Here is a 23,431-nt window from a genome sequence, read left to right on the forward strand (position 1 = left end):
AGACAAAGGAGTTGCTAATGATCAGGCTGGGAGGGTGAGTAGTTGTTAGTGGGGACTGTTAGTGACTAACAACAGGGGGTGTGTAGTGGCAGGCTATGTGATAACAAGGCCTGGTGTGTGGGGTGGGGTCTGGGACATTGGAGAGTTTAGGCCCTAAAATTATTGAATTCGATATTGAGTCTGGAGGAAAATGAGATGTTGTTCCTCCAGTTTGCATTGGGTTTTGCTGGAACACTGTAGCAAGCCAGAGACGGAGATGTTGGCCAGGGAGCAGGGTGGTGCATTAAAGTGGCAGGCAACAGGTAGTTCAGGGTCTTTTTTGCGAGCAGAACATTGATGTTCTGCGAAGCAGGCGCCAAGTCTACGCTTCGTTTCCCCAATGTAGAGGAGACCACATTGTGAGCAGTGAATGCAGTAGACTAGATTCTGGGAACTCTTCTTCCGCCGTCTTCGCCTCCGTGCTCATTTCTTTGGACAAGAGTCTTCTACCTGTCCCACAGACCCCTTCACCCAGTTCCAACACTCTCACTCCACCTGGACCCCTCGCTCTGGTCTTTTACCTGTACTCGATCTGTTCATTGAGAACTGTCGACATGACATTAGTCGCCTCAATTTCTCTGCCCCTCTCACCAAATCCAACCTATCTCCCTCTGAACTGACTGCACTCAGTGCATTGAGATCTAACCCTGACTTTGTCATTAAGCCTGCTGAAAATGATGGTGCTGTTGTAGTCAGACGTACTGACCTCTACCTTGCAGAGACTGAGCGCCAGCTCTCAGATACCTCCTCTTACCTTTCCCTGGACCTTGACCCCTCCATGACACATCAGGCCATTGTATCTACTACGGTTATGGATCTCATTTCATTCGGTGATCTCCCCTCCTCCGCTTCCAAGCTAACAGTCCCCCAATCCCGCACAGCTCGTTTCTACCTCCTGCCAAAAATCCACAAAAACGACTGTCCAGGTAGACCCATTGTTTCAGCCTGCTCATGCCCCACAGAACTCATCTCTTCCTACCTTGACTCAGTCTTCTCCCCAACCCGGTCCAATCCCTACCCATATGCATCCATGATTCGTCTGACACCTTACGCCGGTTTCAAAGCTTCCAGCTTACCGGCTCCGGCCACCTCCTCTTTACCATGGATGTGCAATCCCTTTACACATCCATTCCCCACCAAGAGGGTCTTAGGGGTCTCCGCTTTTTCCTGGAGCAAAGACCTGAGCCATCCCCCCCCACCACCATGCTCCTCCGCTTGGCCGAGCTAGTCCTCACCATCTGGTCTATCTCTGGCTCCTCCCTTCCCTTCCTCGACATTTCTGTTACCATTTCTGGGGATAGATTGGCCACTAATATCCACTACAAACCCACTGACTCCCACAGCTACCTGGACTATACATCCTCACACCACACTTCCTGTAAAGACCCCATCCCATTCTCTCAGTTCCTCTGTTTCCATCGCATATGTTCAGATGAGGCCAACTTCGACAAGGCAGCCTCCGAAATGTCCACCTTCTTCCTCAACCGAGGATTCCCCAGCTCCATTGTCGACAGGGCCCTTAACCGGGTCCGACCCATCTCCCGCACTTCCGCCCTCACCCCTTCTCCCTCCCGCAACAGTGATAGGGTTCGCCTTATCCTTACCTACCATCCCACCAACATCCACATCCAGAAGATCATCAGACACCATTTCTGCTACCTCCAGCGAGATTCCACCACCAGACACACATTCCCCTCCCCTCTCTTGTCCGCTTTCCACAGGGACTGTTCCCTACGGGACACCCTGGTCCACACTTCCCTCACCACCAACACCTCCCCACAGCCCTACGTCACCTTCCCCTGTAACTGGCAAAGGTGCAACACCTGCCCATTTACCTCACCCCTTTCCAGTATCCAAGGGCCCAAACATTCCTTCCAGGTGAAGCAACACTTCACCTGCACTTCCCAGAATCTGGCCAACTGCATTCGCTGCTCACAATGTGGTCTCCTCTACACTGGGGAAACGAAGCGTAGACTGAATTTGTCATCAAGTCTGCCGATAAGGATGGTGCTGTTGTAGTCTGGCGTACTGACCTCTACCTTGCAGAGGCTGAGCGCCAGCTCTCAAATACCTCCTCCTACCTTCCCCTGGACCATGACCCCACCAGTTTACATCAGGCCATTGGATCCACTATGATTACGGATCTCATTTCATCCAGTGATCTCCCTCCTCTGCTTCCAATAATAGTCCCCCAATCGCGCACAGCTCTTTTCTACCTTCTGCCAAAAATCCACAAAAAGGACTGTCCAGGCAGACCCATTGTTTCAGCCTGCTTGTGCCCCACAGAACTTATCTCTTCCTACCTTGACTCAGTCTTCTCTCCCTGGTCCAATCCCTACCCACATACATCTATGATTCATCTGATGCCTTACGCCGGTTTCAAAACTTCCAGTTTACCGGCTCCAGCCACCTCCTCTTTAGCATGGATGTGCAATCCCTTTACATGTCCATTCCCCACCAGGAGGGTCTTAGGGCTCTCCGCTTCTTCCTGGAACAAAGACCTGAACCATCCCCACCCACCACCACCCTCCTCGCTTGGCCGAGCTAGTCCTCACTACAACAACTTCTCTTTCAACTCCTCTCATTTTCTTCAGGTAAGAGGGGTTGCCACAGGTACCCGCATGGGCCCTAGTTATGCCTGTCTCTTTGTGGGGTATGTGCAACATTCCTTGTTCCAGTCCTATTCTGGTCCCTACCCACAACTTTTTCTCCGATACATCGATGATATCATTGGTGCTGCTTCACTCTCTCATCTGGAATTGGAAAACTTCATCAATTTCACTCCAATTTCCACCCTGCCCTCACTTTCACCTGGTCTATCTCTGACTCCTCCCTTCCCTTCCTCGACATTTCTGTTTCCATTTCTGGGGATAGACTGGCCACTAATATCCATTACAAACCCACTGACTCCCACAGCTATCTGGACTATACATCCTCAGACCCCACTTCCTGTAAAGACTCCATCCCATTCTCTCAGTTCCTCCGTCTCCGTCGCATATGTTCAGCTGAGGCCAACTTCGACAAGGGAGCCTCCGAAGTGTCCACCTTCTTCCTCAACCGAGGACTCCCCAGCTCCGTTGTCGACAGAGCCCTCAACCAGGTCCGACCCATCTTCCACACTTCCACCCTCACCCCTTCTCTTCCCTCCCGCAACAGCGATAGGGTTCCCCTTATCCTCACCTACCATCCCACCAACATCCACATCCAGAAGATCATCAGACGCCATTTAGGCCACGTCCAGCAAGATGCCACCACCAGACACATATTCCCCTCCCCTCCCTTGTCCGCCTTCCGCAAGGACCGTTCCCTCCGGGACACCCTGGTCCACACTTCCTTCACCCCCAACATCTCCCCACAGCCCTACAGCACCTTCCCCTGTAACCGGCGAAGGTGCAACACCTGCCCATTTACCTCCTCCCTCCCCAGTATCCAAGGGCCCAAACATACCTTCCAGGTGAAGCAACACTTCACCTGCACTTCCCAGAATCTAGTCTACTGCATTCGCTACTCACAATGTGGTCTCCTTTAAATTGGGGAAACGAAGCATTTACTTGGCGACCGCATCGCAGAACATCTACGTTCTACTCGCAAAAAAGACCCTGAACTACCTGTTGCCTGACACTTTAATGCACCACCCTGCTCCCTGTCCAACATCTCTGTCTCCGGCTTGCTACAGTGTTCCAGTGAAGCCCAACGCAAGCTGGAGGAACAGCTCCTCATTTTCTGCTTGGGGACCCTACCACCCTCCAGACTCAATACTGAGTTCAATAATTTTAGTGCCTAAACTCTCCCATGTCCCAGCCCCGTACCCCTCACACCAGGCCTTGTTACCACATAGTTTGCCATTACACACCCCCTGTTGTTAGTCACTAACAGTCCCCATTAACAACTATTCACCCTTCCAGCCTGATAGTTAGCAACCCCTTTATCTGTCCAACTGTCTTTCTCTCTCTTTGGGGTCTATCCTATTGTTTACTCCCTACCCCACCCACCTCCCTATTTTCTGCATATAAACTGATGTTTTCCCAGCCACCATCAGTTCTGAGGAAGGGTCATCCGACCTGTAATGTTAACTCTGTTTTCTCCTTTACAGATGCTGCCAGACCTGCTAGGCTTTTCCAGCAACTTTGTTTTTGTTCCTAACCAGTTCAAGTTCTCCTCAAAATGTCAGTGCCATCATCCAGGAATCAGTCTGGTAAACCATCGCTGCACTCCATCTGTAGCAAGATCATTCTTCTTTGGATAAGGAGACCAAAACTGCACACAATATTCCAGGTATGATCTCACCAAGGCCCTGTACATTTGCAGCAAGACATCCCTGCTCCTGTACTCAAATCCTTTAGTTACGAAAGCCAACATATCATTTGCCTGCTTTATTACCTACTGCACCTGTGTGCTTACCTTCAGCAACTGGTGTATGAGGATACTCAGGTTTCATTGCATATTCTCTCTCAACTTATAGCCATTCAAATAATAATCTGCCTCCCTGGTTTTGTTACCAAGGTGGATTAGCTCACATTATACTGTGTGAAAACCCCTTTTTTAGACCCATGGGGAATCACTAACTAGGCTCCCTATGGAGTTTGTTGCAAATGAGTTCTTTTGGTAACAGGCTCACCCAACTGGAATTCATCCACTAAACCCTTTATAAAGCAGACCCCCTTTCTGATTATAAAGGAAGATAAAGCAGACCCCCTGTTGCCCATAATGGACTTTGCATGTAAATTTCTGACCATAATGGACTTTATAAATATTTAATTGACTACGCGGGTGATTAGTTAAAGGAAAAAAAATGCAAACAAAAAGTCATGGTGATTTTGGTGGTGGGACCATTGCTCGGTTCTGTGTGAATAGCTCTTCCGGGTGTAAATGAAAGAAGGAAAAAGAACAAAGCAGACCCCGCTCTTGCCCAGAATGGGCATTTCATGTAAATTCCTAATTGACTGCATGGGTGTGGGTGTCAGTTTAGCTCAGTTGGCTAGACATTTGGTTTGTGAAGCAGTGTGATGCCAACAGTATGGGTTCAATTCCTACACCAGCTGAGGGTACCATAAAGGACACTCCTTCTCAACTTCTCCCCTCACTTGAGGTGTGGTGAACCTCAAATTAAATCTCCCATTAATAAGAGACCAGCCTTATGGTCTGGTAAGACAATGGTGACTTGACTTCTGGTTTCCCTGCTGCAGGAAAGATGTTGTGAAACTTGAAGGGGCTCAGAAAAGCTTTACAAGGATGTTGCCAGGGCTGGAGGTTTTGAACTGTAGTGATAAGCTGGGGCTATTTTCCCTGGAGCGTCGGAGGCTGAGGACTGATCTTATAGAAGTTTATAAAATCAAGAGGGGCAGGGATAGGGTGAATAGTCAAGGTCTTTTTCCCAGGGTAGGGGAATCCAAAACTAGAGGGCGTAGGTTTAAGGTGAGAGGGGAAGGATTTAGAAGGGACCTAAGGGGCAACTTCTTCATGCAAAGGGTGATGTGTGAATGGAATAATCTGCAAGAGATAGTGGTGGAGGCTGGTATATGGGACTGGATTAATTTAGAATATCTAGTTAGCATGGATGAGTTTGACAGCTGTTTCTGTGCTATACATCTCTATGACTTGACACGGGTGTTTTACTTGAGGTAGTTGATAGTTAAAAACAGGAAACAAAACAGGTCACGGTGATTTGGTGGTGGGAAAGCCATTCAGTTGTGTGAAAGAGCAGTTCTGGATATGGAAAAGAACATAAAGCAGACCCAGGAAACAACGGCTTTTGTTGTGCAGCAGTAGTGTCCTACCTCTGAGCCAGATTCTCTGTTTAGGGAATCTAAGCATAAACATTGATGAAGCTGGAATTATTAATTGGTCAGGACTTCAAATACCAATCCCCATCACAAAAAGAATGGTCTAATAGCTTCAAGATTCTTAAATATAGAAAGAAAATCACAACATTTAAGAATAAAGCACAAAACATTCTTTATTTATTTGTGTTGAATACAATAGTAACACAGATTATAGTGGTGTAGAAGGACAACACGTACGTGCTCCTTGCATTACAAAGATATAGAGCAAAGTAAATTGCCATTATTTATAGAAAAAGAATCAAAGAGAGTGACAATGTGACTTCTCAATTTGTGCATACATTGAAAACATGAAACAAAAGCTGTACAGCTGCAGCTGAAACTATTTGCTTTAAATTAATAAAGTTGACAAGTTTTGAGGAAATGTAGTTCATGCTGCCCTTCGTTGGATTTATTAGATTGCATTACATCCAATGAATCAAATGGAGCAGCAGCCTATTTTTCTGTTTCCAGTAAGTTAATTTTCAATATCATGAGATGATGTTTTACTCTGTCCAATTGTTAACAACTTAGATTTATATTGCACCCACATGGAGAAGTGATGTTGGAGCACTTTCCAAAGATATGTGAACATGGCAAGTGGAGGAGATGGTGATAGGGAAGAGACCCAAGGCCTTGTTGAAGACATTTTTTTGGAGGCTTTTCAAAGTAGCAAAGAGACAAAGTGATTAAGAAGGAGAACCTCATATTAACAAGAAGGCTGAAGGCTCAGTTTTCACTGGTGGAATGGAGAACGTTGAGGTTAATTGTCAATAACAGTCAAAGAATTGAAGAGAGCGAGCTGTGACATATGGTTGGAGAAGGTTATTCAGAGTGATATGGCCAAATGATTTGAACATGAGGATGAAGACCCTGAAGTGAATTCACTGAGGCACAATGAGCCACTAAAGCTGCGGATAGACTGGGTGCTGAACATGCAAGACCTTGCTTAGAAAGACAGAACTGAAATACATGGAAGGCAAAAATTGGGAGACTGCAGGAGGAAGTATAAAACAATCCACAAGTTGGCAAAGAAGACATTGATGTTTTTGGCAGGGGACAGATTGAAATTTGGGTTTAAGCAGTCAATACTCTGGAAGTGCAAGCTAGTGGTGATGGCAGGCAGATGGGATATGTAGTAGAATTGTCACCTCAGGGTTCAGGTAAGGCTGCAAATCGTCTTGAGTAAGCAGTTAGCGAGGTTGAAGAAGTCCGCATCAGAAATACATAAGAGAGATCTGAATGAGACCAATTCAAATTTTCAGCTGTATCTTTAAACTTATCCAGTATATTTTGCTGAACATAGCATTAAATAAAACAAACCCCAAAGAACTGAAGCTTGAACAACTTCTCCCATGTCCCTACCTCAACCCTCACACACCAGCCTTTATCATCAGAGTCATACAGCATGGAAGCAGACGCTTCAGTCCAACTCGTCCATGCCAACCATATTCCCAAACTAAACTAGTCCCACTTGCCTGTGCTTGGCCCATATCCCTGCAAACCTTTCCTAATCATGATCTTATCTAAATGTCTTTTAAATGTTGTAATTGTACCTGCATCCACCACTTTTTCTGGCAGTTCATTCCACACATGAACTACTCTTCGTGTAAAACTAATTGTCCTTTTTTTTTTAAAATCTTTCTGCTCTCACCTCAAAAAAATGTCCTTGAGTTTTGATTCTCCCAGGCTATTACCCATCCTTTTGTCTGTCTAACTGGTTTTCTCTCTCTCTCTGGGTTCCGTCTTCGTCTATTGTTACGACATTCCCCCCACCCCACCTTTAGCATATACATCAACCATTTCCAAGCCACAAACAGTTCTGAAAATAGGTCACTGGACCCCAAGCATTAAGTCTGCTTTCTGTCCACAGATGCTGCTAGACCTGCTGAGTTTTTCCAGCAATTTCTGTTTTTGTTGTTGTGGATAATAACATTGTTGTAATTAGGGTTTCTGAAATGGGTGTTTAAGTGTCATTACTACATATTGGTATCCGAGTCTGGTCCAAAACCACAAACTATTTGGAGTCAGATCCGATTTCAGATAAGAGTAAAATAACTGAGGGTGAAGGTTTTTATGGAGCAGTGTTGCCCTGACCTTGGTTCAGGGTACAGTGGCTCAGTGGTTAGCACTGCTGCCTCACAGCGCCAGGGGTCCGGGTTCGATTCCACCCTCTGGTGACTGTGTGAAGTTTGCACATTCTCCCCATGTTTGCATGGGTCTCCTCCGGGTGCTCCGGCTTCCTCCCACAGTCCAAAGATGTGCAGGCTAGGTGGATTGGCCATGCTAAATTGCCCATAGTGTTCAGGGATGTGTAGATTAGGTGGGGTAAAGGTCTGGTTGGGATGCTCTGAGAGTCGGTGTGGACTTGTTGGGTTGAAAAGCCTGTTTCCACACTGTAGGGATTTAATGAAATCCCACCTGATCCAAAGGCGTATGATACTTTCTATGAATAGGTTGATTATAAAATAACTAGAAAGGAAGATTTGTGACAGTGCACCATACCAACCATAATCACTAACGGTAATTAGAAATTATAACATAATAGAAGTGCTGGTGCTCAAGGTAATGACAGCACTCTGTGCAGGTAAACAGCACACCATTTACAAACCTATTTCCACGTTCTTTGTTTCTATGGGATTCTTGTGGGCCAGACAACCTCTGAACCAGAAGACCTCCAGAGATGTGTCATAACATGTCAGGTGCAGAAAGAAGCAGATATCCACCAGATATCCAAAGCAAGTAGACACGCAAGTAGGTAGGGTGTAAAGAAGGCATATGGCATGCTTGCCTTTCTTCGTCAGGGAATTGAGTACAAGAGTCAGGATGTCATGTTGCAGCTTTATAAGACTTTGGTTAGGTCACATAGAGTATTGCATTCAATGCTGGTTGCCACATTACAGGAAGGATGTGGAAGCTTTGGAGACATGAGGGGCAAATTTTTTACACAGAGTGGTAGGAGTCTGGAACGCGGTAGCAGGGGTGGTGGTGGATGCAGATACAATAGGGGCTTTTAAGGGACTTTTAGATAAGCACATGAATATGCAAAGAATAGTGGGATATGGACCAATTCCTGTGCTATACAGTTCTACATTCTATGTTTTATACATCTAATTTTGGAAAGACATAAGCCTGTGAGTTTCTTCGATTTAGTACTACAGGTTAAAATGGAGAGGGAGGGCACTGAAGTCAGAAGAAGTGACTTTAGCAGTGGTGTGAAGTTTTTTCTTGTGTTCCAGGGTCACCACAGTACTAAAGCAACTTAATATAAAAGTGGAAATTATGCTACAGCAGGAGATGGTCAAGCCAACTATAAAACATATGAATTTTGGTCCACGGACTTGAATTTGTGCATTTGGTTGTTCTGGATGATAGCAGTGGGGCTCAAGATGTCTGACATGGAGACAAAATGTTTAATGGTACATTTACAAGATATTAATATTAATGCAGATGTGGGTCAAAGGAAAGGGAGTTTGAACTAACAAACAGCATGGTTGTAGGAGTCAGGGGTATTGTTGAAGTGGATGGAAAGAGATTGTGATCAGAAGAAGGAAAAGCAGAATAGAAAGGATATGGAGAAGTCATCAGAGTTAGCCTCCACATGGTGTAATTAAAAGGGTGTGCATATGTCTTGTTTTGCATATGGTTTTGCGCGCATACATGGAAGGTAAAGTTAAGTGAAGTGTGGGGACAGAGTAGGGTGAGATTAGCAACTGGATAAAGTAGCCAAAAATGAGTCATGCAGTGCAAGGACTGTGTACTACGTAATACCCAGTATAGGGCTCAAGTCACAGCCTGACTATTTTTGAATTGCATTCTAGAATTACAGCAACCTCAAATTGACAACTCTTGCCACAATTAACAAAATAAAGCATTGAATACTTTCCTAAAGTTCTAATACAGACCACAACTGGTTGAGACTGGTTTTGTCAAAGACAGCAGTTAAAAATATTCAAATAGGTAGACCAAACATTTAAAAGTGACTTGCAATTGAATTTGGTTTCACTGAAACAACTCATTATTGTAATTGCAAATATATAAGATTAGAAAATATCAAAGGCAAATGAGATTGTCCTTACCATCTGTACAAATTATTCTCAACATCAAATTTACCAATGCTACAGGCCACTGCATTTTCAGAGAGACAACCATGGAAATTATTGTACCTTTACACAAAACACTACACAAATTAAGCTAAACTTCCAGGCTGTTATCACTAAATTTGCACTACTCAAAAAGGAGTCAATTTGCTAATAGTCCACTTATAATAAGTTGATGTCATTTTTGTATTCAATACAAATGAATTATCTAATAACTTGAATTAAAAGTAGCATAAACAATGTGATAAAGTGGAAGTTTGGTCCAAACAAGGAGTTAGTTAAAAGGACTAGATAGTAATGGAAAGATTTAATTTAATTTTTATGTCTCTTCTTGAATCAATCACCTCCTTGACTGCATTCCTGGGACAGTTTCAAATGGGGAATGCCAAGCAGAGGTTGGGATATCTTCCGAGGAAACGTAGGAGAGGAAAATTGGCTTGGAAATTTATATTATCAGACAGAAAAGTAAAGGAACTCTTGACAGAGGTTTGGAAGCAGATCAGCTTCCGAATAAACTGAAAAATAAGTACAAATTGTTTAATTTGGAAAAGTTACAATTTAAAATTTTCACATTTTGATAGTTGTTTTAGAATGAAATCAAATATAGGACCAAGGCACTTATTGCTTTCATAGACCTGTCTCTCTTGATGCTCTTTTTCTGATAAATGTAATTAAATAATGTGAGTGAAACCGCTAATTTATTTGAATTTTTTACAGTATATCTAGTGACTTCAACTAACCTTGTCAGAGTAAAGGCAAAGGATATTATTGTGGACAATTATAATTGCTACATTTTGTCATCCACAACTTCCCACACTAGGTATGACAAATGAAGTACAAGGTACTGCTTCTACTATGCTGTCTCAAACACAGTTTTTGAGCTCTTGACTGGATCAGTTTAAACTTTGCCTTGCCCCAAACCAGCCACCTATACTTTTGCACACAGTGAGTTAATGGTCTCAGTCACACTGTTATGAGAAGGCACTGGAATGGAGATCTATAAAGGGCAAAGAAAAATGGGAAATGGAGATAGGCTGAACAGCTCAAATATTCCCTGTGGGTTCTGAGCAGATCTTCAACATAACCTCTTGGCCAGAATAGGGGTGCGGTTCTGAGAGATCAAGGAAAATAAATTGTATTTATAGTAGAGACACACATACATTAATATACACCCTTGACATTCAATGTAATTTTATAAGGCAGAAGTTCATTTATTAAACAATCTGTTTAATGAAACAAAGTCAGACAGAATGTAGTTAGTCTTTACAAGCTCAGTCCATCAGTTTCAGCGATATATATCAACTCCAATGACGCATGGTGAGAAGTCAGAAATTTCATCTTGAAATTTGACTTTATTACTAAGCGTTTTCATTTTGTTTGGCAATTATCAGGTTGCAGTTTGTTTCTGTTACAGTTATTTAGATTTACAGCCACCATTACTAACTTGTAAAGACTTCAGTGCATCTTTTTAAGTTGCTTTGACATCTGTCACAGTTTTACAGTGTCTCTCTCTCTGCACTGTGGCCCTGGGAGCTTATTCTGTATAAAAGAAATCAGCTCCCATCACTACATATTACACAGGATACTAAAAATGGTTCAGTTGCATTCTGAAATTAAGATGAGACTGCTGATAGGATTAAGTGAAGGAGAAAACTCACGTGGAGCATAAACTCAGACGCAGACCAGTTGGGCTCAAGGGTATGTTCCCTTGCTGTAAATTCTACGTAGCGTGTTTACTTGTTTTAGGAAAGTGCTTCTAAAATGGAGTATTTAAATATGAAACAGAACATTACATTAAATCACCAGTTACAACGTCTTATGAGAAAACTAACAACGAAGTCCAGTTTAACCAAAATGCTCAATCTGTAGCTTGAAAATTCTTACTTCTATATTTGCTCCATATTGCACAACACATTTTAGCTGTTAATTAACTATTACCAAGCAACCATATGGCATGCCTCAGAGACTCTAAACAAAAAGCATGACTCCAACATTATGCTCACTGTTGAACTCTGAGCGCAAATTTGCTGTGCAGCGTAAAAATGTCAATATGATTCTTCACACTTTTATTCATACTAGTGTGACTAATTTAAAGAAGGAAGACAATAAATAAAACACTGAAAACTTTGCTTTATTCATGGCATTCACTGATAGACTAAAAGAAAAGTAACTTTAAAATAGCTGGTCACACTTCCTATACTTAGCTGTTCCAACTGATTCGGAATGCTTCCTTCAGATGTTAAATTCCATCATTATTTTAAAAACTACATACTTCATGAATTCCAAATGCTAGCAGTTGCAATTAAAAAGCACAGAGGGGACAAAGCAGAATTGAACTTACAATTCTGGAGGCAACTTGCATTAGGTCCATTTTTAAAACTTTGTATATCCAACAAGCTAGATAAAACTCTGAACACAATGACCTCTTGCAAGTTTCCATACAAAATCAAGCAGGCAAGTACTTGTTAATTTTAAGAATCACTAACAAACTCCCATTATCAGAATCACACACATTATTCAAAATGGTTTTCAGTGTTTCACCTGCAACAGCTTATGGGGCCTACTTTCCTCTGCTTTGTGCCCTGCAAAGAAAAGCAGAAGAAATAGTAGCAAAGATCTGTACAACTAAATATCCATGCCCCTACTGCATTGCCTGGGATTCAGTGGATAATGTCCGAGGACAGCTAAGGAGTTAGAGTGCTTGCATGAAGATCCTATGCAATCGAGGCAAGAACTATGTAAAGGTATCTAACTTTCATCTATCAATACTGAATTGATGACCATTTCTAGACCCCTGAAGCAGAAGTTCAACTTCCCTCTCCTTCCTTTAGACGCAACGTACTGCTGGGAGTGAATTATAAATGGCTGATTTACACCAAGAAATAGAGACAGGCTGAAATTCGTAAGGTGGACCATAGCCTAAATTCCAGGTTAGGCTTAACCCTACAGTGGTGCGTGACAGAGTGAGACTCCCTGCAGGAGTGAATTTCACTGTCCTTCATTTTGGAGTCAGTTCAAAACTTAACACCCAATTTACAACATGCAAGTTTAGTTTTGCTGCAAAACTACCTTACACTCACACTGAATGTTGAGTTCACACGCACCCTTAGAAACCTTGGGATATAAACTGGATAGGGACACTAAATGAGCACTGACATAAGGGCAACTTGTTTTGCCACCAGCTTAATTCTCTTTTCCATTAATTACATAAAACCGAATCTCGAGTGGTGTAACTCGGCTGTTGATATGCTATTGTCCATTTTCTGTTACTGCTCAAGTCAAAATTACACCCCACTGTATTTAGAAACACTGCAACCAGATTTCAGATTAAATAAAATGCATAAGATATAAAATATAGAAAATGCACACAAATTCTACAATTAAATACCTGGTGATAAATTGAAATGCAAATGAAATGTTTGGTTGAGGAAACAAAATATTGCTTGGGGTTAACCATGTGGTATATTGCCAATATTCATTAATTTTAATTGCTTTTTTAAGATATTTTGTCTTTTATAAACACAAGATGATATAATCTTAAAGCGCAGTGTGAACTGTTGGATTTATTTAATTGAATATTTACTTGTAATATTCAGTGAAAGCATTTAAAAGTCAAAATATAATTCACTTATTCTATAAGCTGACTGCAAACTAATTGCCTCTAAAACAATGAGTGATAATGCTATAAGGGTCTGTTTGTGCTGTATTATCCTAATGTATCCTCTCAGGGAAATTACTTAATAACTTTAGAATCCTGTCAGGGAAGGCAAGCAAAACTAATTTACACAGGATAAAAAAATCCGGTTGGCAACACAGATAGGATAAAGTGCTTACCAGTTGTGTCACTTATCCTATTGTATTCTTCAACATATTAAACCTTAGTCTAAGGCAACATCTTCTCAAGCCTGGTTTCTATTGAATTGAGGCTACAGTTTGTACATATATACAAATAATAATTTTCTCTCACTATACTGGATCAAATTTCCTATCCATTCAAATCTATTCCAATTAAGATCTTTGGCAGGCACACTGCAGCATCCTTATAAGACTATATCATATTTTTAAAGATGATGTAACTTTTTTTTGCTAAGTGGGAATATATTAGTCTAGAAATTATACAATATAACACTATTGTATTCATTACTTTATGCACTATTTTAATAGTGACAGTAAGCTATGGTAACTGCCTCGATTAAAACAGTGTGCAGAATAATTACATATGACCCCAAGCTATAATTTCAAGGCTATTAACTGTATATCAGCTGGGAATGATATGAACACTGGCCCATTCATTCAAAGGACTTAAGCAAATGAAATAGTCATTTTATGACACTTGCAATGTCCCAAACGCACAACATAATAAAGGACTGACCTGGTACTAAGGGAATCGGTGCAAGTGACAGTTCATAACATTAAGGCAAGTACAAATACAAGCAACGCAATACACAAAATATCTGGGCAATAACTTCAACATTTTCTGTTTTGTTTTCAATACAAATGAATGAAGTGACACACTGATATGAAGTCATTTTATCGTTTCTCCATGAACCTGAACTGCTGACTTTGAAGAACATTTCTGTTTTCATCATTTTTTCTTGTATATCTGACATGACTATTATGAATAGCAGCTGTACATACATCTTTTCAACTACAGCACACAGTGTAGAAGTTTTCAAGCAATACAAGTCCAAAGCATAATTTTGTACAAACCAACTCCAAATTAGTCCCCTCACCTCTCCGGTTCACAAGCCCAGGCTTTCACAGTGCGAGGCAGAGAACACTGGTTGCTGCAGTTTGCTTAGAGTAGTATGGCTAAATATTTAAATATGTTTCCAAAGCATGGTATTCAAATTATTTATAAAAGAAAAAAATGTAATCCAACTCAGTACAATAACCGATCTATTTTAATTCTAGAAAGGTCAGAGAAAGTTATTGTTTAATAAGAGATGATATTACTGTCATTCATATTATTTAGGAAATTGCAATAGAATTCTCAGGTCAAAATTCTAGCAACTTTAATGCGACTATCAATTTCTCTGACCTTGCTCTGGTCATCTGCAGTAGCACAGGTATGTTTCAGAAGTTTTTTTTTGTTAACTTCTAGGATGCTTCCCTTACAAAATATTACATTGCTATTTGGCCTCTGCAGTCACCCAGTTCCATCATGCATTTTGTTGATTAGAAGAGGTGAGCTCTTTTCTTAAGTTCATTCCGTTTCCAAAGTGGTAGCCTGTCAAACTCCTGGATAGACATATTAAATAGACGGTAAAAAACGTCAGGGGCTAGATGACGCTAGAAGAATAAATAATAAAGAAAAAGTATTTGATTATTAAAGTTATTTGCAACGATCATCAACAACATTGAAGTTACATTTATATATCTATGATCAGATATTTTCTTTCTTTATATGCACTTGGCATAATTTCCTCCCAAGTCATTGACTAACTGGGTGCCATTCCTTTTCCAACAATACTTTAGCTGAGAAAAGCGCACATTAGATTATGTTTTAGTTTCAGTCATCAAGATACATCAAGCTGGGGAAACAGTACAGAGTTTCACAGTTAATCTGTAGTGTCAGTGGACTAAGATAAGCAGTCGGGAAATGAGGCAGATGAGCAAGGACAGAGCAGAAGTTAAATCCAGAATTTTACTTTCAGTTAAATCACAAGTGCTGGAACAAAGCCAGCATTGATACTAGAATAGGAGATAACAAGGTGTAGAGCTGGATGAACACAGCAGGCCAAGCAGCATCAGAGGAGCAGGAAAGCTGATGTTTCGGGTCTGGACCCTTCTTCAGAAATCTAGAAATCTAGATACTAGAAAATGTATTTCAAATAAAGAATAAATAATTTCAACAAAACACGGAAGTAATTTAAAGGGGACCAAAATGCTATGATTTGGGTGCTGTAGATTTCAGTGCAAACATTGGTGATGGAAAGAACAGTTTCCTTCATATCAAAGTGTTATCTTTGTAATACTGAATATTTAATCTGATGCCTGAAATGAATCTCACATGTGCTGAACCGAAGACATCATACCACACAACAACTGCACCATCCTGAAACCCTTTCAGGATGACAGAGTCCAGTGGCATAATTTTTTTTTTCATCCAGGTGGTCACACATTTGAAAGTCAGAGCATTACAAGTCAGTTTATTAGGTTTGGAACTAGTGATCTTTCCAATTCCCAAACAGTAATATTCATTTCCCAATTCTTCATGGGCAGTCCATGCTCTCACCTCCAGTCTTGTTCTGTCTACATCTCTTGGTAATTTGCTGCGTCCCCTGTTAGTCACTGAAAGCACTTGATAAGGGTAAATCTGCACAATAGAGGAAAACTTATATCAGTACAGGAAATTCAATTTGATCTACTCATCTTCATTAAGTATAAGTAGCAAGCATCTTTTTACATCTTCTATTATAATCTATAGAATAAGGCATTATTATGATCCTCGTGCAGATCAATAACTTCTAAAAGATTTAACAATTTTCAGAGGCTGACTGGAACGATCACATTAAACTATTTTGTTGTAACCAACAAACTAAAGCAACACTATTCTAAACACTATTCAGTAATATGATCTCAACCACAGAAAACATCTCCATTTAATTTTTAAAATGACGGAAAATATCCCTTGATGGCTATGTCCCTTAAGGGACACTTCATTCTCCAGAAACCAGTGTAAAGTGACTCCTAACTCCAGAGGGCTTACAAGAACTAAGGGTAGGAATAGACCTTACCAACCCTTAAGTCTGCTTCATCATTCAATAAGGATGTACAGTGGTGCAAGTAAATGCACCGTGGCTCCGTAGTTCGCACTGCTGCCTCACAGCGCCTGGGACCTAGGTTCAATTCCACCCTCAGGCGACTGTCTGTGTGGAGTTTGCACATTCACCCCGTGTCTGCATGGGTTTCCTTTGGGTGCTCAAAGATGTGCAGGTTAGATGGATTGGCCATGCTAAATTGCCCGTACTGTTCAGGGGTGTGTAGATTAGGTGGGTTATAGGGGGTGGGTCTGGGTGGGATGGTCCAAGGGTTGGCGTGGACTTGTTGGGCCGAAGGGCCTGTTTCCACACTGTAAGGATTCTATTCAAAAAAAAAGATCAAAGATGACCTGATTATGGTCTCAACTCAACTTTTCAGGCTGCCACCTCATAGCCCTTGCTTCCTTTCTTTTCCTTTCCCAGCTGGATAACTTCTAATCTCAGAACTGACTTTCAGAGAGGGATAAATTAGTGATTCTTCCTCCAGCCAAAATAGGTGAATGTTCCAATATCGACTGAAACTCATGAACTTGTTCTCTTCAAACCGAATGTGTGCTGCCACACATTTTTAACATGGCGCCTAACAGAGCCAGCATTTTCTTTGTTTAAGGTGCAGGACTATCTGCCTCCATCTTACTGCCATCTCTCTCTCTGTTTCGCAAGTTCTAGCAGGCTGTCCTGTTTTTAAGTTCAGAAATATTTTAAGAAAACCTGAAAGCTCAGTCAATAATTATTTCTTTTAGTCTCCTCACTCTCAAAGGCAACCTCCATGGCAACAGGTATCGCATGGGATCTGCATCCAATTAGAAAGGCTAATTAGCTATTGTGTGAATCCCACAACTCCATTCTATTTTGGAATTAAATAGGCAATATAAAAAAAGTGTAGTCATTTAAAATCTGACATTCCTAACACCTCCCTGTGACTTGGAGATTCACAGTTTACCCACTAACAACACAGTTACAGAATCCTTCTTTAACAACTGTACTGTACTTGTTATGGACCAGACCAAACTCCCTCAAAATATATTAAGAGGATAGCCTAGACCCTAACATTTTCTTATTTTAAAGGTAAGTGTACGGCATTACATTCCAGATGCAATTCCATGGGTCAAACTACTCGACTTTAAGCAAAACACACTACTTTTACAGTTAAAATACAGACAAAATAAATATAAAAGAAAAGAATTAGCTTAACTGTAACGGTATTGAAATGCTTAACAAAATAATGTATATATTAACTACTACTAATTAACTATTGCAAGATAGTAACATCCCATAAACACACCCTTGGCAAAAGCAAATTCAGAAAATATATTTCTCATGCAATTCTAGCAGCTGGAAGAGAACCCCTGCTTTTAGCTGTAGCAGAGAGAAGAATAAGAGCTTCCACATACAGCTTCAAGACCCCCACAAATGCAGAAAGTTAAAACTAAAAATCCTGGTTCTGTGGAGCTTGACTCTAGCCTTCATGTTACTTCCTTTCCAACATTAAAAAAAAATCCCAAGGCCTCACAAGTTGTTTACTTTATTGGATTTCAGCAGATCATTTGGTACCCCTGTTTCAACCTCCCTTCATTTAAAAAAAGGACAAAATACACCTCTTAAATCCACAGTATCATCACATACAACCCAAAGCTGTTGATCAGCAGAATTCAGACAAGTAATGTGACCCCTTTCATTTCTGCATTTTACTGTCAATTAAAGAGACAGTCCCAAAACATGACAATTGTGCAAATTTCATATCATAACAACTCCCCAATTATCGCTTAAGTGGTGAGTGGGCAGCCCAACACATCAGTGTAAAAGATAAGGCTTGAGCATTTGTAACAATCTTCAGCCAGAAGTGTCAAGTGGATAATCCATTTGAAAGTGGATAATCCATCTCAGCCTCCCCCAGACATCCCCAGGTTACCAGTCTTTAGCCAATTTGTTTCACTCCATGTGATTAAAAAAATAGTTGGAGGCACTGGATACGGCAAAAAATATGGGCTCCAACAACATTCCACCAATGGTATCGAAGACTGTGCTCCAGAACTTGCCAGGTCCCTGGCCAAGCTGCTCCAGTACAGTTACAACACAGGCATCAACCATACTATGTGGAAAATTGCACAGGAATGCCCTGCACACAAAAGCAGAACAAATCCAACCCAGCCAATGACCACCTGCTCAGTCTGCTGTCAATCATCAATAAAGTGATGGAAGATGTCATCAATAGTATTATCAAGCAGCAGTTAGTTAATAATAAAGAAAATCAGGAATTGCTGGAAAAACTCATCAGGTCTGACAGCATCAGTGGAAAGAAAGCAGAGATAACATTTTGGATCCAGTGATCCTTCATTTTGGGTGACTTAATAAAAACCGGGTCACTGATGCCCAGTTTAGGTTCTATCAGGGCCACTCAGCTCCTGATCCCATTACATATTTTGTTCAAATATGGACAAAAGAGCTGAATATCAAAAGATGAGAGCAATTGCCCTTGACACCAAGGGCATTTGACCGAGTGTGGCATGAAAGAGCCCTAACAAATCTGTTCTGAGGAAGGGTCACGGGACCCGAAACGTTAACTCTGTTTTTCCCTTCACAGATGCTGCCAGACCTGCTGAGCTTCTCCTGCAACTTTGTTTTTGTTCCTAACAAATCTAGAATCAGTGCAAATCATGGGGAAAACTCTCCACTGATTGGAGTCATATCTAGCACAAAGGAAGCTGGTTGTGGTTGTTAATCATCTCAGCTCCAGGATGTTACTGCAGGAGTTCCTCAGGGTAGTGTCCTAGCCCAAACAATCTTCAGTTGCTTCATCAATGACTTTCCCTCCACTCTAAGGTCAGAAGTGGGGATGTTTGCACAGCACCATTGGTGACTTCAGATATTGAAGCAGTCTATGTCCAAATGCAGCAAGACCTGGACAATATCCTTTTGCTGACAAGAAGCAAGTAACGTTCACGCCACACAAGTGTCAGACAATGACTATCTCCAACAAAAGAGAATTTAACTGTCCATCACCCTTTGACATTAACGGCCTTACAATCACTGAATCCCCCGTCATCAACATCCTGGGAGTTACTACTGATCAGAAACTTAAATGGACTAGCCACATAGCTTTTGCATAAATACAGTGGCTGCAAAAGCAAGCTAAAGGGTGGATATCCTGTGTTAGGTAATTCACCTCTTGACTCCTCAAAGCCTGCCTACCATTTATAAAGCATAAGTCAGGAGTATGATAGAATACTCTCCCACTTGCCTGGATGAATGAAGTTTCAACAGTACCCATGAAGCTTGACACCATCCAGAACAAAGCAATCCACTTGGTTGACACCACATACACAAACATTCACTTCCTCCATCACCAGCACTCAGCAGCAGCAATGTGTACCATCTGTAAAATGCACTGCAAAAATTCTCCAAAGATCCTTAGACAGCATCTTCCAAACCCACAACTGCTACCACCTAGAAGGACAATAGCAGCAGATACATGGGAACAAAATGATCTACAAGTTCCACGTCTAACCACTCACCATCCTGACTTGGAATTATATTGCCATTCCTTAACAATGAACTTACAACATAGCGTGTCTCTTTTTTTATCCGTTAATGGGATGAGGACATTGCTGGCTAGGCAGCATTTATTGTCCATCCCTAATTGCACAGAGGGCAGTTCAGAGTCAACCACATTGCTGCGGGTCTGGAGTCACATGTAGGCCAGACCAGGTAAGGATGACAGTTTCCTTCTCTAAAGGACCTTAGTGAACCAGATGGTTTTTTCCTGACAATCGACAATGGATTCATGATCATCATTAGATTCTAAATTCCAGATATTTATTGAATTCAAATTCCACCATGTGGCGGGATTTGAACCCGGGTCCCCAGAATGTTATCTGGGCCTCTGGATTAACAGTCCAGAGATAGTACCACTAGGCCATTGCCTCCCCTAATACCACTAGGCCATTGCCTCCCCTAATACCACTAGGCCATTGCCTCCCTCTTTACCTGTCCCTTCCATTTTGACTCATCTCAACAATGTGAAATCCCCATCAGCACTCTTGTACAGTCAATCAGCGTTAGCAGCTCTTCATTGGTTGACAGTGCCAGTGGGAAAGCAGCAGTTGCTGCCAATACTGCACCCACCAGAGGCCAAGGTTCAAGGACGGACCCAGCCACAAGTCATTGGAGGAGGGGTGTCATGGGGTGGTAGGTCACAGGGGAGGAGGGTCAGGCAATCTACACCCACCAAATCCCCATCTTCACAATGCTGAGTCCCTCTGTAAGGTATTGAGTATCTTTGAACAAGGTATCCCCATGGAAGTTTTGCAAGCAATCCCGACTAGGCTTACTTCATGGCGTCTCACTTGGTGAGTCCCTATTAAGGGCCTCAATTGGAGTTGGTGCCCTGCTGTGGATTTAGTTGAGGCAGAGATGGGAAGATAGTGGTGTTCCCACCCACCACACTCGCAGCTCTTTAAATGCAACCACCAGCAAATTTGACACATAAGAGGATGTTAAATTCCACCCGGAGTCCCGAATACATACATACTTATCTGAGGCTGACAAAGTTAGCTGCATATTAATGAGATTCTCTGACAAAATAGAAATAGAAAATACTGGAGAGACTCAACAGGTCTGCAGTCTCCATGAACAGAGAAACAGAATTAATGCTACGTTTCAAATATAACTCTTCTTCATTCATATTCTACATAAAACATTAACTCTATTTCTCTCCCCAGGGCCTGACTGGCTGAGTATTTCCATTATTTTCTGTTCTAATTTCAGATTTCCAGCATTTGCAGTATTTCATTTTATTTAAATGTAATCCCAAGTCGTGACTTAGGATCTACATTAATAGGAGACAAGTCAGGGTCATTCCCGCCAAATGTTTTGTCTATTTATTTATTTTCAAGTTTATTTTCTGTGTCTATTTTCAACAGGTTTTCTCTCCTTGCAAACTTATTTGTTCCCATTCATTTCCTGCCAAAGTGAAGGAAAAGCAAATGACTATTTTTTAAAAGTGATGCACAAATCTAGCATACTCACCACGAGAAAGTGCGACATAGTGGAATACAGAAATAACAGAAATACTGATACAATGGGTGGATGTAGGCTAACTGGCCATGCGGTTTTAAGTTTGCAATCTTGCCTGTGAATTTGGAGAGGTTATCTGCTGGGACTACACCCTTTCTCCACAGGAAGAACTGAAACTGGATGGAAATTATTGCTGATGTAGACCTATCAGCACTGATAATTGGAAGTACACCAATTTGTCTGGGAAACACCAGCTGAATTTTTTGCCTACTTAAGTTATTCTTATCATATTCAGTAAGCTTTTTTTTAAAAAAATTATATATCCACAATTTTACTGATTTTTGTAGACTTGCCTTTGGCTCCAGCATGTTAGGCATTGAAACTCCCCTGTCCATCCTTGTTCCTTGTACAGTTCCTTCCTGTGAAGACTGCAAAGGATAGAGAGAGAAATAATGACTGTGTATCAATAAGAGTCACAATGCATGTGTCACTATATCAATACAAAATCATACGAAACTTCAGAGAACTAAAATGCATTTGTTGTAAGCTAGTTTGTTCTAAGTGTAAAACAAATATAGATAACACAGTATTTTTCCTCAAAGCTGACTCAAGAAAAAACTAACCCAGCATTATTCTATACAATCTTCAGCCTTTCACATCAGGCATGGCGTTGTAAGATTAACTGATGCATTATTGTTTTATGAATTAAAAAGGTACTATCAGAATTAGTATGATAGAAATGCCGCATCATAGTGAATTTAAGTTATTTTGCAATGTTCTGCAATAGCAGTATGAACAATGTTCTGATGAAGGGCCCCGACCCGAAATGTCGGCCCTTCTACTCCTCTGAGCTGCCTGACCTGCTGTGTACCTCCAGCTCCACACTGTATCAATTCAAATACCTTGGTTTTTAACCACCAAATCTCTATTATGATTTCCACTAATGTCCAGAAGAAAATGTAACTTCAATTGTATGAAATTGTTTCACCATCAAAATGTGATTTAGTTTGGAAATACTCAGGTAAACTCAACAGGCTTGGTGAGGTTCATTTGCATGATTCCAGTTTCGCCATCAAATAGACTAACTTTCCAAACTGTAGCTCGTTTGAGTACTATATGTCAAGATATTACATAAAGTAAACTGAAGAGGAAGCTGACCTATTTCAGCATTTTTCCCCAAGAAGAACAAAATATAAACAAAATTATGGGCTAAAACTCAAAGTTTAAAAAATAAATAAAAACCTTCATGATGTGCATTTTTAAAAACACTTGAATTACCATGTGCATATTTGGGATTTGCAGTTTGCGAAAGAACCAAAAATTAGAAATGACATACTCAAACTTTACTCTTTTCCTGGCCTGGTTTCCTTGAAGCAGATGTTGTGTATAATTACATGTATAAAACATTTTTATTGCATTTAGAAATCAAAATTAGTTATATATTAAATAGTTAACACACGCTTAGTGCATTGTGATGAAATTTTGTACACATTATTCATTGCTTCTTCTCATCTAAAACTAAATAGTCCTATTGAATATAAACAAAACCGAAATAACTACAGATGCTGTAAAGCAGGAACAAAAACAAAAGTTGCTGGAAAAGCTCAGCAGGTCTGGCAGCATCTGTGAAGGGAAAAACAGAGTTAACGTTTCGGGTCCGGTGACCCTTCCTCAGAACCATTCTGAGGAAGGG

The 23,431-nt window shown here is 41.1% G+C and overlaps 1 protein-coding gene across 1 annotated transcript in view; it reads right to left on the bottom strand.

The window, feature by feature from the left end:
* Positions 1–5,969: 5,969 nt before the first annotated feature.
* The window catches only part of LOC109928131 (actin-binding LIM protein 1), a 233,631-nt gene continuing 216,169 nt past the window's right edge, over positions 5,970–23,431 (bottom strand). The window contains exons 16-18 of the mRNA XM_048609205.1: positions 22,092–22,207; positions 16,197–16,277; positions 5,970–15,250 (exon numbers count right to left, since the gene is read on the bottom strand). Coding sequence (XP_048465162.1) covers positions 15,137–15,250; positions 16,197–16,277; positions 22,092–22,207 — 311 coding nt within the window. The 3' untranslated portion in view covers positions 5,970–15,136. The remainder of the gene's footprint in view (positions 15,251–16,196; positions 16,278–22,091; positions 22,208–23,431) is intronic.

The sequence above is a fragment of the Rhincodon typus genome, chromosome 20 (genome assembly GCF_021869965.1).
Source record: "Rhincodon typus isolate 14 chromosome 20, sRhiTyp1.1, whole genome shotgun sequence".
Classification (NCBI taxonomy): Eukaryota; Metazoa; Chordata; class Chondrichthyes; order Orectolobiformes; family Rhincodontidae; genus Rhincodon; species Rhincodon typus.